This window comes from Callorhinus ursinus, unplaced genomic scaffold, assembly GCF_003265705.2.
Source record: "Callorhinus ursinus isolate GAN/ISIS: 27379988/994484 unplaced genomic scaffold, GSC_fseal_2.0 scaffold39, whole genome shotgun sequence".
Lineage (NCBI taxonomy): Eukaryota > Metazoa > Chordata > Mammalia > Carnivora > Otariidae > Callorhinus > Callorhinus ursinus.
The window spans coordinates 20886398-20901458 of record NW_027397101.1 but is presented as its reverse complement, the minus strand read 5'-3'; the positions used below and the strand labels follow the sequence as shown (position 1 = coordinate 20901458).

Below are 15061 nucleotides of genomic sequence, written 5' to 3'. Positions count from 1 at the left end.
TATTATTTCTTCAAAGAGGTTTTCTGCCCCCCTTACGTCTCTTTCTTCTGGGGCCTCTATAGTGTGAATGTTATTATGCTTGATGATGTTGCAGATATCCCTTAACCTATTCTCATTTTTATTTATTTATTTATTTATTATTTATTTATTTATTTATTTAAAGATTATTTATTTATTTGAGAAAGCGAGAATGAGAGAGAGAGAGAGCACATGAGAGGGGGGCAGGTCAGAGGGAGAAGCAGACTCCCCGCCGAGCAGGGAGCCCGAAGTGGGACTTGATCCCGGGACTCCAGGATTATGACCTGAGCCGAAGGCAGTTGCTCGACCAACTGAGCCACCCAGGCGCCCCAACCTTTTCTCATTTTTAAATATTCTTTTTTCTCTTTGCCTTCGTTGCTTTCATTATCCTGTCTTCCAGATTATTGACCCATTTTTCTGCATCCTTGAATCTGCTGTTGATTCCCTTGTGGTGTATTTTTAATTTCAGTTATGTATTCCGTTGTGACTGGTTCTTTTTTATATTTCCTGTCTCTTTTTTAAGTTCTCACTGAAAACTCTTCTCTCGGGTCCATTGAGTATCTAGCATATTGCTTATCTCTGTTTTGTTTAGCTCTTTTTTTGTGTGTGTGGCTTTGTCTAGTTCTTTCATTTGGGACATATTCCTGTGTCTGCTCCTTTTGTTTAACTCGATGTTTCTTTTTATTGCCATCATGAATTATTGGGGAAATGTAAAGTAAACTGTAATGGGATACCACTAAACACCTACTACAGTGTCTATAATTAAAAAAAAAAGTGTTGGTGAAGGTATGGAGGAATTAGAACTTTCACAGATTGCTGGTGAGAATGTAAAATGGTACGTCTACTTTGGAAAGTTTGTACTATCTTAAAAAGTTAAACATATATTTGCCATATAACCTAGCCATTCTGCTCTTGGTATCTACCTAAAAGACATGAAATATATATCCATACAAAGACTTGACCACGAATGTTCATAGGAGAAATTTTCCTAATAGTCAACAAATAGAAACAACCCAAATATTCATCAGTCGATGAATGGGTAAACAGAATTTAGTATATCCATATAATGTAATACTATTCAGCAATAAAAGGAGTGAACTGATACATGCTACAACAGGGATGAATCTCAATTATGTTCCATGAAAAAAAGCCAAATGCAAAACACTATATATTGTGTAATTCTATTTATATAAAATGTCCAGAAAGGGCACATCTATAGAGACCAAGAGCAGATAGAATGGTTGTCTGGTAATGGGAGTAAAGATTAATTGCAGATGGGCTTGATCAATATTTTTGGGGCAGAAATGTTCTATAACTGGATTTTGGTGATGGTTGCCCAGCTCTGTAAAAGTTATTGCATAATTAAAAAATGTAAGATGGTGCACCCATTTTGTGTTATACAGATTATATTTCAGTAAAAGTGTTTTTAAAAAGTGTGCCTGTGGACTCCACTGGTATTGGCTATATATAACCAAGTCTCCTGAGAAGCTGCTTTTGTTCTTAACTCTTTGTAAAGCTGTAAGCAGGAGAATTCCCTGTGGATTCAGAGGGTTCACTAGGATTTCATATTGGTTACTTTAGATCTGGTAATTGATGGACACAGTGGGGGCAATGTAGGACTTGGGTGTGAGCCCAGTATTATGAAAAGAATGGAAGCATTATCAAGGTGTTTGAATGGTATGGGTTGCTATCCTATTCTTCTCACCTAGATTTTTTTTTAAAAAGATTTCATTTATGTATTTATTTATTTGAGAGAGAGAGAGAGAGAATGAGAGAGAGAGAGCATGAGAAGGGGGAGAGTCAGAGGGAGAAGCAGACTCCCTGCTGAGCAGAGAGCCCGATGTGGGACTCGACCCCGGGACTCCAGGATCATGACCTGAGCCACAGGCAGTTGCTTAACCAACTGAGCCACCCAGGTGCTCCTCTCACCTAGATTTTTAGTTTCAAAGCTGCCCCTAGGATTTGTGTGGGGAAGTTACTTTAAAAGCATCCTATAGTGCAATTTGAGGACAAAACTTGCTCCTCAGGATGCATGGAGGCCATCTTTAGGGCAGATTTCCTTTGGGTGCAGGACTCTTATTATCATGGCCCTGCCAGTCCCCCAGCAAAGGTTCCTCTTGAGACAGATATCCCCTAGATATGGTTGGCCTATTCTTTTCATTCTTCAAGCATTCTGAAATTCTTCTTCGGCAAATATTCTCTGATTATATTTCATTAGTCTTTCCTTTAACCTTCATTCTCTCTAGATATATTGTGCTCCTAGCTGTAATAGAGGCTGTGGGAAGAGCATGACTTTGGAGTCAACTGTATGGTTTAGATTCCAACTCTTAATTCCCTAGCCATATGACTTTTAGAAAAGTTTCTTAGGCTCTCTGAGACCTGATCTTGGAAATTGGTAAAATAGAGATAATTACACCATACAAAGAATTATTGTAAGATGAAACAAGGTCATGTATGGAAATCCCTGAGGACAGTTAGCTGGTACATAGTCAGTGTTCCTTGATTGTCAGAACCAGGTAATGGATTAGGTCCAGTGCATGGATTCTGGACCTGGATTTGCAGCCATGCTTTTTCACTTCTAGCCAAGCGACCTTGGGCAAGTTCCCTAAGTTCTCTGTGCCTCTCTTTCTGCATCTATAAAATGGGCATATCGAAAGCACCCACCTGATTAGGCCTGTCTGAAGATTAAATAAGTTAATATAGAAAGTTTTAGAATATTGCCTATCACATGATAAACTCTATGCACGTGGCAGCTGCTATTCTCTCTCCACCCAATACAATGCCTTCATTCCCTTGGGGCAGCATATTTGATTTATGTGGATTAAATGTGTGGGTTATAGAGATATAATCATGGTCACCCCATGGATGAGAAGGGAGATCTGCTTGGTCTGGCTGGTGGCCCACCAGCAGTGGGTTGTGAATCGCCTGTCTCACCATGCTCATCTTCCCCCTCTGTGCTGATTCAGAGAGGGCCCCTTCCCCATAGAGGAACAGAACTGTTCTTGGATCAAGGTACACCAGTGGTTGCACTCCTCAGCTGGAATCAAATTCCTAGATCCTTCCACAGCTGTGGACCCTCTAAAATCCCTGCATGTAGCATTGTGGGTTATGATGAGACTCCTGTAAATTTATCTGTTCTGCATAGTAACTTGCAAATACCATAAAGTTGAAATATTAAGCCCTTGGTTGAGGTAGTGGAAGAGATCTACTCTATTCTTCCTTTGTCTCCAGGATGACCTCATTGGAGACTGGTTTAAGGTTTTTGGGCCCCTTAGAATACATGTAGGTTAAGTGGACTTGATTTAAAGTAATTATCACTATCGTTTTATTTTCAGCTGATTACTTACCCTGGAACCAACCAAGACGAGAGCTCCTTCGTCCAGAACACCACTGTCAGCCGGCATTGACCAAGTTTGATAGTAGAACTACACACCAGGATGACTATTCTGTAAAGGGCCGAGTGAACACCATGAGCTATAAGCCTCTGGCCATGCCCAAGCTCTGTAACATACCCCTGGAGGATCTGACTAACTACAAGATGAGCTACGTGGCCCACCCTATGGAGAAGCGCTTTGTGTATGAAGCAGAGAAGTTCAGACCCTGTGAAATCCCCTTTGAAAGTCTTACTACCCACAAAGAATCCTACCGGGGCCTGATGGGAGAGCCAGCCAAGAGCTTGAAACCCGTAGCCAGGCCCTGTGGTTTAGACACACCTTTCTCTAACGCCACTGAATTTCGAGATAAGTACCAAGCTTGGCCAACACCCCAGATGTTCTCCAAAATTCCTGTCACTTATGTCCCTCCTGAAGAAAAGATGGACCTTCTGACAACAGTGCAGGCCCATTACACAAAGCCTAATGGTGCCCCAGCTCAGTCCTGCCGACCAGTGCTCTCAGTCAAGAAGGGTGGCCGCTTTGAAGGCTCCACTACCACCAAGGACGACTATAAACAGTGGCCTGGCATGCGCCTGGAGCTAGTCAAGCCTGTTCCCCAGCTGAACATTCCCACCGAGCCCTTGGATTGTCTGACCACAACTCGGGCCCACTATGTGCCCCACCCACCCATCAATACCAAAAGTTGTAAGCGTCCCTGGGCCAGCTCCCAAGGAAATATCCCTGTGGAGGGCCAGACCACATACAATATCAGCTATACTCCCAAGGATATGGGCAGGTGCCTGGCTTCCTACGCTGAGCCCCCTGGCTACATCTTTGAGGAAACGGATGCTTTGGGGCACAGAATATACAGGCCAGTTTCCCAGACAGGTTCTCTGCAGAGCAGCCGTCTTTCTGTAGGTGATTCGGAAAACCCCAACCAGCAGGAGTTGGCGGTGTCAGCCTGATTTTGAAAAATCGTTACTTAGAAATTGCACAATACTTTTAAAAGCAGATGATTGAGAGTTATTCATTGGCAAAAAAGAATTCCCCAAAATGGAAAAAAAAAAAAGTCTTCATCATCATTTCCAGGACACTTGAATAAAATGAGAATCGCTTGACTCAAGGAAAATGACATTTAATCACTGGCTAAGTATTCCCCTTAACCCTCCCTCTGCTGCCTCCACCACTTGGGTCCCTTACCTTGTGCTGATGGAATCAAAGCTGGTCTCAAGGGTTCTTCTTTGAACCAGAACTATTTTATTAATTTAATCATTGTATGAATTGACATTGTAATTAACCCTTGCCAAGTATGAAGTGCTAAAGAATAAACTTTATTTTGGGGGGAATGAATCTGTAGGTCTATGTGTTCACCCCCATGTGCTGTCTATGCAGAGAACAGACTGTGTTCTTTGGGACCTTTGGGGAGGTTTCAGACTACAGCCCCCATTGCACTCCAGTACTCATGGGAGTGCTTTGAACTCAGTCTGGAATTGTGTGTTCGCTCTGCCCAGGGCTGCTTTACGGGGCATCTTTCTCCCTTTTCACACCATGACATACTGGCAAGAATAGCGCTGTCTGAATGGGGCTTGGGTCTTTTTAGGCACAGGAAGGGGAGAGGGGAGAAAGAGATCCTATGGCAGTCCCAGGGGAGCATGGACTTGCCAGGTCTCTCTTACCCCCAAACCAGTGCTGGTTCTGATTCCAGGGCGAGGGGGAGGCAAAGGGACCCTTGGCAACCGGGTAGTTGGCAGGCTCCCCCTGGGCTGTGAGCAGAAACTGTGGGCTCTCTAAGTACTTGAAGCCTGAAAAAATTGCTGTATGCTGGGCTGGTTCTTAGAAGGCTAGATCTGCTTTTCTTGAAATAACAGCTGTTACCAGACTTGTGACAAAGCTTGACATAGTGATGATTTGGACCCTGCCCTGGAGAAAGGGCTGGAGGTTTCTCTTTTGGGTCAAAGGCTTGATTCTAAGGCTAAGTAATTCGGTGATTTAAAAAAAAAATTTTAATTGGAAAGAATTGAGGAAAGATTTTGTCCAAGAGGACCTATGCCAGGTCAGATGGGTTCACGATGTGGGTGAACCTCACTCAGAGCGATGCGGGCTGACACCAGGGACACTCACCTCCCTTCTGAGTCCACAGAACCCCAAATCTACTCCATGGTCTTAAAAAACTTAGGAATGGTGTGTGAAGGAGGAAATTTCAGCTCAAGTTTGTAGAGCTGGGTTTAGGTTCAGTGCCTGGTTCATGGGTGAGAAACCTGTGTCTTTTATCTGGGGTCCTGTCTTTCCAAGGCTCTTCCTTACCTGGCCCAGACCTCTCAGGTCCCCGTGCCTTGCAGCCTCCCTATGAGGTTGGTTTGTATCACTGGGTTGGGATCAAAATCATTTATTACTCTTGTTGCTTATATGGGGTCTGGATACCTGCCTCTGTGGGGTAGAGAGGCTCAGGGAAGTTATGCAAGTTGTGCCCAAGGCCACACATCATGGAGAGCACCAAGGTCAAGATTGGAAGCCAGGCGTCAGATTCAAGATCTAGCGCTCTTCCCATGGGGCCAGGTACCTCCTATCTGCTGTGTCCCAGATCGCATGGCTCCACCAGCACATCAGAAAACCACATTTTCTCTGTCTGAGCTCCTTCCTGGAGTGCGTTAAGCTAAAGAAGACCACTAAGGAGGGTAGGTTTTATTACTTTTATTTCGTAAGTTTTATAAATCAGAGAAATACTGGCAGTTGACTTGAAAAGCCACATAGTGCTAAATGCTTATAAGAATGCAACAATCTCTTAGGCTCCAGCACCTTGGCCTCCCCTGTTATGGCTTCCCCATAGAAGAATTTAAAATTATTTTTATCTGTTTCTGCTAATATTTTCCTTTATATTCCTAAGTCCTATGCATTTACTATTGTTGGTTAACTTACGGATTGTAGACATGGTCTGTTTTGGTAGATTGGGAATTTTAATTTGCTTATACTTCCTGCTTCTCTCTCCCCCTTCTCAGTGTAGTTATAGGGTGGTGCTCAGTATATCAAGACCGATAAGCTTTTCTAATGTTTCTGATGAGTACAAAGAAACTGAAGAAGGATGGATGGACCTGGCTGATTAAAGAGTGCTAGCCCTCTTGGGGTGAGGGATTTCCTCTGAGTCCTTCCTTTGTGCCATGTAGGGGTGGCCTCCAGGGTGACCCCAGGCCAGATGAGCCACTTAGGGCATCCCTACCTTGCCAACTTCTCCCAGAATTAAGGAATCTGCTCTCTCCTACTACCTGTCCTTTTTTGGTCTCAAAATATCCTTCTTATTATGAGAGTGGTTAATACAGTGAAAAATAGAGGAAACACAAACTACATAAAGGGGATACAGGTAGCTATTACAGGGACTAGTGGAACCCAGTGGTTAGCAACATATGTGTAAGGAGAAAGTCCAGCAGACCTGGGCTTGCTTTCTGGCCCTTGTCACCCATTGGCTAGGAGACCTTGGTCAAATTCTTTAAAATGTGAATAATAGCAGTAGTGGCCCCATGGCTTCATTGTTGGTGTCAACGATAGAATATATGTCAATCACTTAGCCCTGGCTAATGGTTAGCTCTCATTTAGGTATAGGTGAGGATGATGAGGATGATGAAGAGGGCTGCTGACTTCTGCCTTGCTGAATCTACTCATGATTTTATTGGCCACTGTTTACAAGTGTGAAGGTAAGCAGGACTGCTCATGTGTTCTATTTGGCCTAATTTACCAAGGAAAATACTCACTTTTTTTTCCCCATATAGTTTTTAGTTTTTCTGAGTTGGGGTTGCTCCCTGTGCTCTCTGGAAATGGCATTTTCGGAAGTAACTGGGGCCAGGAGGAGGGAAACAGGGGCTTCTTGTTAATCACTTCTGTGTATCCGGCTTCCATGTAAGAGTTTGTGGGAAACAGCTCTATTAAGTCACCCGCACACGCGTGAGCGCACTGCTCTAGCACCTGATAGGATTGTGTTTGACAAACCCTGGCGATGCAGGACTTCAAACACGTGGTCTTCTCCAGAAAATATGGACAAATTTATAATTTATATTGTATAATTTTTCACTTGTGAGAATGAAGTGGGAGCTTCATCACCTACCACAGCCCAGCGTCTCAAAGCTTTATGCACATTAAGAAAGAAAAATTATTAGAGAGCAAAGAGAGAACACGTCTTATGGCCAAGCAGGGAACCTGCTCCAGGGGAGAACTCAGTATGCTCTGGGGATGAGGTTCTGGGGAAGAAAATAGGCATAGGACTTTTGAAGCCAAAGATGGCCAACTCTTTTTTTTTTTTTTTTTTTTTAAAGATTTTATTTATTTGAGAGAGAGCACACAAGCAGGGGGGAAGGGGCAGAGGGAGAAGGAGAAGCAGACTCCCTGCTGAGCAAGGAGCCTGATGGGGGACTCGATCCCAGGACCCTGAGATCATGACTTGAGCCAAAGGCAGACCCTTAACCGACTGAGCCACCCAGGCACCTCCAAACTCTGTGTTATCAGAGGAAAGCAGAGTCTCCCAGTGTGGCCGATGGGCCAATGTGCTGCAGCTAGTGAGATTTGTTGGTGTGGAAGCCCTGCGCTGGTTGGACATGGTTTGCTGGTTTGAGGTATGGTGCCCAAACCATATGGTGCCATGGATATGGGATGAGATCCCACTCCCTGTCTGTGCCGTGCACAGGGCAGCCCCTATGTGGGCGGGGCAGGTCCTATCCCCTGGGGCGCTGGACAGTGGGCCACCTGCATGAGTCAAGGCCCTAGCACATCACTCTCATTTTTTGGTGATCAGGAACCCCCTCTCTACTTTGCCTCCCAGTTAGGGTATAAACACAGCACTAAGAACAGGTTAAAGGACCCTGCATTCTGTTACTTGTTGCATGTTCACAAGGGTCAGTGTCTTGAAGGAAGAACCTCCCTTTCTTGGCTTGGCTCTAAGGTCTTAGGCCTGGCCAGGGCCGGAGGGTGGAGCTGCCATCCCCATTGTTAGCCCCATCTGTCCCCCTGCTTTCTACGGTAGCTGGTGTTTCCAACCCCAAACGCCGGCCGGGCTCCGTCTTGCACACCGGCTCCCTATCAGCTCTAGCTCTCTCGGGACAGTTTTGTTTGAAGCTGTGGCTTCTCCTTCTGCACTTGTCAGTCTTCATTCTCCCATCTGTCTCTTGTCTCCTTCACCTTTCCTGAAACCCCTTGTCCACTGACGACCCTCCTCCCATCTTCTTCACCTACAGCATTTGATAATTTCATTATTGCTTTATTATAGCTTACTATGCTGTGTGTGAGCGGGGCAGGAAGGAGACCAGCGCAAACAGGGTAGGCTGCCCCTTGTCCTCGCATAGGTGGAGCTAGGTGAAAGTGATAAAGGACACATGGGATTTGTTGGCATTTTCTTAACTGGACAGCATACCTAGAGGGTGACTTTCCCCCCTGATTGGACAGAAGGGCAAATGTGGGCAGTGTGGAATAAGTACCAGGCCAACTGGTGTGTACAGGTGATGGGGGCCCTGGTGTGGGCCATTCGCTTCTGAACCACAGGCTCTTTCTAAGCCCGTGCACACGGCATCAGACAGTGCTCCCCCACCAGCGTCTTTGGCCTCAACCATCCTCCCTCTGACCCTTCTTAGCTATCACCAACAGTTTCACACAGGGAGGGTCTGGGGGGCTTGGAGACAGCCCGCAACCGAGCAGAGACCCCGCAACCTGGTTGCGACATGAGGGGGAGCAGCCCTGGCCTGGGCCAGGCTCCGCGCTGGGGGTGCAAGCACTCTGTTTCATGGTTTGCTTTCACGTTGTGCCCTCCGAACACCTTTCATTGCAGTCTCAATGCCATAAACGTATGGGAAATAACCTACATAGTTAGAATCACTGTCCTCCCCACCGCACTCCAAGCTTCTGCCTCTAAAGCAGGAGTGAAACTGACAACTCCAAAGCAATGCGACTGGCATGCCCATACCTTTCCACAGTGATGCACCTTTTTGGGATCTGGTCACTCAGGGCATAAAGATGAACTGAGGATCGTTTTCCTCTCAAAGTGCTTTTCAGTTGTGCGGTTGCCAAGAGGAAGTAGGCAGGCCAGGTGCGGGTGTGCACAGGTTCTAGCCGCAGATTAAATGGCGCCCTGGCTCCTCAGGCCTGCCCTGCCATCCCAGCCCACGTCTGGTCAGCAGCCGGGAAGCGGGAAGACAGAGGCCCTTCTGAGCATAAATACTGGGGGTGGCGGGCAGGCAGGGGTGTTTTCTTTGGCAGAGCAGGCTTGGAATTTCCACACGGCTGGCCTAGCAGGTGCTTGGCTCCTCCCCACTTTGGGGGTGCACCACGAGCCCTGGAACGTGTAAACCTTCCAGAACATAAGCTCTGGATTCTGGAAAAGGCATCAGGGTAATGCTAGGCTGGGCTGTGCTTTACGTCCTACTTCTGCATCACAGGTGCCCCTGGTCCTTGTTTCTGGATCTTTGGACACTGACATGAGAAGACCTGATGGCTTTTTCTTGTCAAGACCTGGCGTGTGGCAGCAAACCCAGGTTGATGTTAACCAAAAGGATTCAGGAACTTTCCATGCCTGTGATGGAATCTAACACTGATTTTCTTGGGCTTTTGGTGTCCAGACCAGCCTGCTTGCTCACCTGCTCCCTGCCTGCCCACCTGCACCCTGCCCACCTCCCCAGGGCTAAGGCTATTCTTTCACTGGCAAGGGGGCAGTGGGGTTACTCCCTCACTGTCCCAATCTCCTTCCATTTCATGTCATAGGATCATAAAACGGGGGAGCCCACAAATACCCTTGAAGCAGGCAAGTAGTGACTTGAGAAACATAAGCAGATGGAATGCTTGAAAAATGACTAAAATTTGGCATCTCTGCCAATGAATGACTTATAAACTAAGAAATGGAATTTTGAGGATGATAGGCTCTCCCAGACTCAAAAAACCCCCACAAACCTCACTTTTCGTTTTAAAGTTCCTAGGCAGAGTTCAGTGCTTACTATCAATTTGGAGCAGCTCTTTGTTTGGCTAGGTATTGTAACACCTCCCATAATCGAAGGCCAGCTATTTGGAAACTTCCATGTCCAAAACTGAGGCCAGAGCCTGGACACACACTGCCTTTAAGTTGCCAAAATCCCTGGCATGTGTTTCATGTATGGAAACTCAGGTACTTTATGCAGTGTGCACCCCCAATCCTGGCGCTCACTCTGCTCATATTGGCTCCTCTCCCTCATTTTTCCTTTCTTTCCTTGCTTTTTTTTTTTTTAAATACAGTTCCAATGAATTTCTCTTATCTAGTTTACTGGCCCTCAGAAGAGCAGCAGGGGTTTCTGCTGGAGCCAAAGACCTAACCAGAAAAGACAGCTTGGCAGTGGGGTTTGAGACCAAAATATGGTTTAAAGTGTAGAACTCAACAGTATGGCCCCTCAGGAATTGTGACCCCAATGTAGCAATTAAAAAAGTGTATGTACACACACAGTTGCACAAACATTTTATGAAGTCTGGAAAAATATACCATAGTTTATGCTTATGATCCCAATTTAATACAAATGATTAATTATACACCTACATTTTTAAAGTCTGGGCAAATGCATCAACAGTGCTGGACAAATGAGTTCCCATTTGTCTCATTTGTCCAGAATTATAAAGGAATGGAGCTCTGGAGTGTTTGAATATGAGGTTAACCTACAGGTAATTATCTATTAGCTTTTCTGAAGGTATTTTCTGTGGAAGAGAAACGGATATGATCTTCAAAAAAACTGCATTGGACACCTAAGTTTGGGAGAGGCTGCAAATTATATCACCCGGTTTGAGATTCATACTGCATGATAATATTTTGAAGGCTCTGTGAAACCCTATAGTAAAGGAACCTTGTTTCACTTTGTATCATCCAGTGCATGAGTCCGTATTCGTGCAGTTACAAGTGCTCAAGCAAAAAAGGGAATTTTTTGGTTCAGGTATTCGAACAGCCTAAGGCTTTGGGATTCAGGCACAGCTGAATCCAGGGGCTTGAAGGAGATGCGATTGGTGCTTGGGCTTCATCTTTTGACTTTATTTTCTTCTGTACTGCCTTCTTAGGCCCTTTCCATGGGGTGGTTTCTAGTGATCCTTTCAGCTAAAGGGCTTTTCCTTCCCAGTGATTCTAGTAAAAAGCCTGAAATGAGTTTCTCTTGCCTGGCTCGAGTCTCATGCTGCTCCCTGAACTGATAGCTATGGCCGGGGAGGAAGAAAATCCTCCTTGTCCAGGACTGAATCAGGGTCCCCCCACCCCTGGACTGAGTCATGTGTATGGGTGGGGTCAACCCCGTGCAGACTACAGGAACCGTGGGAGGGCTTGGGAGCAGGGTGGGTCCCCAAAGGAAGCTGAGGGATAGTTTCCAGGCAAGGGGAGGGATGAATGCTGAGCAGGCAGAAACAACAGTTTCCAACTCTGACAATAGAGCCCTTTTATTGTGTAAAACCTGTTGGAACACACATGGAGAAACCCTGCCAAGTGCTCATCATACATTTTTTTCGAATATGTTTAGAATACAGAAAAATATGCCGGCATGCGTACATGTGGTCGAGAGTTTCTGTGATGATTTAGAAACCCCAGCGGATCCTGCTGTGCCTCAAGGTCAGCTCTTGAGTGTTGAAACATCCTGGTCACTGACCGTTGAAATTGTTTGGCTTCTTGAGAAATGGGAGGTTCTGGCCTCGCCGGAGTGCGGGGCATAGGGAGCCTGGGAAAGTTCATTAACCGGACAGCGGACACGGGTGTGTTCTCTCCGGTGTGGAGCTCGCTCGCGCGCTCTCGCTCTCGCTCTCGCTCTGACAGCAGCAGCACAGGACCTCTCACTGCATCCACACCTGCCTCCTGTTCTTGTTATCCCTCTGTTTGGGTGGGGACTGGAGTCTCAGGCAGGTTAAGTACCTTGGGGCAGTGGAGGAAATGATGTTTGTAGAACAAGGAGGGTGAACGGTGAAATGACGCTGTGGATTTGAAAGAAGGGGAAGGCTGGAGGGATGCAGGAGGCTGTTGATGTTGAGAGAAAAGGATGAATTGTCAAATGCCTTTCTGGGACCATGTGGTGTACAGGTGTCTGAGCTCGGGGAATGGGACCTCTGTGTGTGTGAGTGATTCTCTGCTGCACCTTGTGCTCGGCACTCAGACTTACTAATTGCTTCTGGATGCACACAAATAGCTACAGAATATTGATTGGGTTGCAACGGGACTTCTTTACACAATGCTAGGCTAATACATGGGAACAGATGATGATATCCAGGAGCTGAAGGTTATTCGAAGGGATCTTTAATTTTTTTTTTTTTTTACGAGAGCAAGATTGTAGGCCCGAGGGGTGGGGGGAAGGGCAGAGGGAGAGAGAATCTTAAGCAGGCTTCATACCCAGCATGAGCCTGACCTGGGGCTTGATCTCACAACCCTGAAATCGTGACCTGAGCCAAAATCAAGAGTCGGACGCTCAACTGACTGAGCCACCCGGAAGGGATCTTTAAATTTTTCAGTTCTTCCTTAGAAATAGTTACTCACATTAAGACTAGCTTCTCTTCATTGTAGAAAAAGATCCCTTGGGCTTTTTCAAGGGAAAAGGTATTTTCATCTCGTGATTTGGTAACGTGCAGTCACATCTGTTGTGTTTGTTTTACTATAATCTCTCAAATGGTGGTATTTAGGGAGACTTTGCCTCTCGGTTACCAAGCTCTTGAGGATTCCGCAGCATCTGACTCGAGGCTAGCATGGGGCCCTTTTCCAGACTCCTGGGCCTGCTGCCGTTCTCACTAAGGTCTTGCTCCGGGGGCACCTCCTGGGGACCTGCCCAGATGGCCCTCAGTTGCTTTCTAGCATCTCCCTGGCTTTTATTTTCCATTACTCCATCCAAGCAGATCCTCTCCTGAGCGGTAGGGACTTCAAAGCCCTGCCCTGTTCTTCCACACGTCCCGTCTTACATGTCTCCTCCTCCTGTACCCCACACGCCCTTTGGACGACATCAGCAAACAGCGCACATACAAGTCTTGCCCTTGTGGGGCTTACAGTCCTAGTGGAGTAGACAAACACTCCTTGATAATAAACAATGAATAATGATACATAATAATGTATGATGTATACCAGAAGTGAAATAACCAACACGTAATAAGTGAAAAGCATAGTAAGTAACTTGTGTGGTAGGTGACAAGGTGACAGGCACCCTGGGAAAAGGAGAACGGGTCGAGGTGGAGAGACCCAGGAGTTCCGGGAGGCCCAGGTGTATGTAATGGGATGCTCGGGGTGGGCCTCATGGAGAAGGTGAGATTTGAGAGTCTCGAAGGAGGAGATGACGGCAGGGAACACCCAGAGCGAAGGCCCTGAGGTGGCCATGTTTCTGTGAGGGCTGTAGAGACCATGGCCCGGAATTTGGCTTTTACTCTGGGGGGGGAGGGGGGCTACATGAAGCTTGCAACTGAGAAGTGCCCAGATCTGGTATATGCTACGACCATCCCTGTGGTCACCCAGGCCGCTGTGAGGGGGCTGTGGGGGGCCTGGCAGGAGACTTACCGCCTAGAATGTGAGGCAGCTCACCCTTGGCTGTAGAAGGGGGAGGATGGGAAAAGCGTCACATCCTGGGTGTGTCCTGAAGGCGGGCTGCAGGGAGTTGTTGACTGGAGGTGGGGTGAGAAGAAGTGGGAGTCAAGTGTGACTCCAGAAGCTTGGGTGGCAGAGACGAGGAGGACTGAGTTTGAGGAGGCTTGGGGGGACATCTGAAGGCTGGATGGCCAGCAGGCTGCTGCTGAGAGGCGGGGTGTAGCAGGGTCTCTGAGGAGACTCTGCACTGAGGCCGGCCTGGCCATCCCACTTACTGCCCTGTCCCCGTGTGGTCCCTGGGAAGGGGTGCCCAGAGCATCCTGGGATTTCTAGAAACTTTTCCTCTTTCTCTTTCCCCTTTCTGCGCTGTGACCCATAGGGAGAAAAGGGTCTTCTCTGAAGTACATGAGGATGGATTTCCTGAAGTCAGGGTTGCCAGGCGCCAGGGTTAGATAAGTCACTGTCATTGTGCTGAGTGCCTTGAGGCAGGAGGAGGAGGAGGGCAGGGGTCCGCCTGGAGGGCAAGCATGGCTTCCTTGAGACTGACCTGCCTCTCCTTCCTTCCCTCCCTCCCCTGTCCGCTCTTCCCCAGTCTTTCCAGCCACAGTCATCCAGGTCTTGTCCCTCAGGATCTCTCTGTCGTTTTGTCACATCATGCAGTTTTTTTCCTGGTCACTTTCTTGTTTATTCCTATCCACCATCATCATTTCAGCAGAACAAAAGATGAGTGGATATTGTATATATCTTTTCAAATAAGTGTTTTTGTTTTCTTTGGGTAAATGCCCAGTAGTGGAATTTCTGAATCATATGGTAGTTCTTTCTTTAATTTTTTGAGGAGCCTCCATACTGTTTCCACAGTGGTTGCACTAATTTGCAATGCATGAGGGTTCTCTTTTCTCCACATCCTCGCCAACACTTGTTATTTCTTGTCTTTTTTTTTTTGGAAAGATTTTATTTGAGAGGGAGAGCGCACAAGCAGGGAGGAGGGGCAGAGGGAGAGGGAGAAGCAGACTCCCCGCTGAGCAGGGAGCCTGACGTGGGGCTCAATCCCCAGACCCTGAGATCATGACCTGAGCCAGAGGTAGATGCTTAACCGACTAAGCCACCCAGGTGCCCCTATTTCTTGTCTTTTTAATACTGGCCAGTGTGA

General features: G+C 46.8%; 1 protein-coding gene across 1 annotated transcript in view; it reads left to right on the top strand.

Moving 5' to 3' along the window:
• Positions 1–4742, top strand: part of SAXO1 (stabilizer of axonemal microtubules 1) — a 110046-nt gene extending 105304 nt beyond the window's left edge. The window contains exon 4 of the mRNA XM_025887886.2: positions 3354–4742. Coding sequence (XP_025743671.1) covers positions 3354–4357 — 1004 coding nt within the window. The 3' untranslated portion in view covers positions 4358–4742. The remainder of the gene's footprint in view (positions 1–3353) is intronic.
• The last annotated feature ends 10319 nt before the right edge of the window (positions 4743–15061 follow it).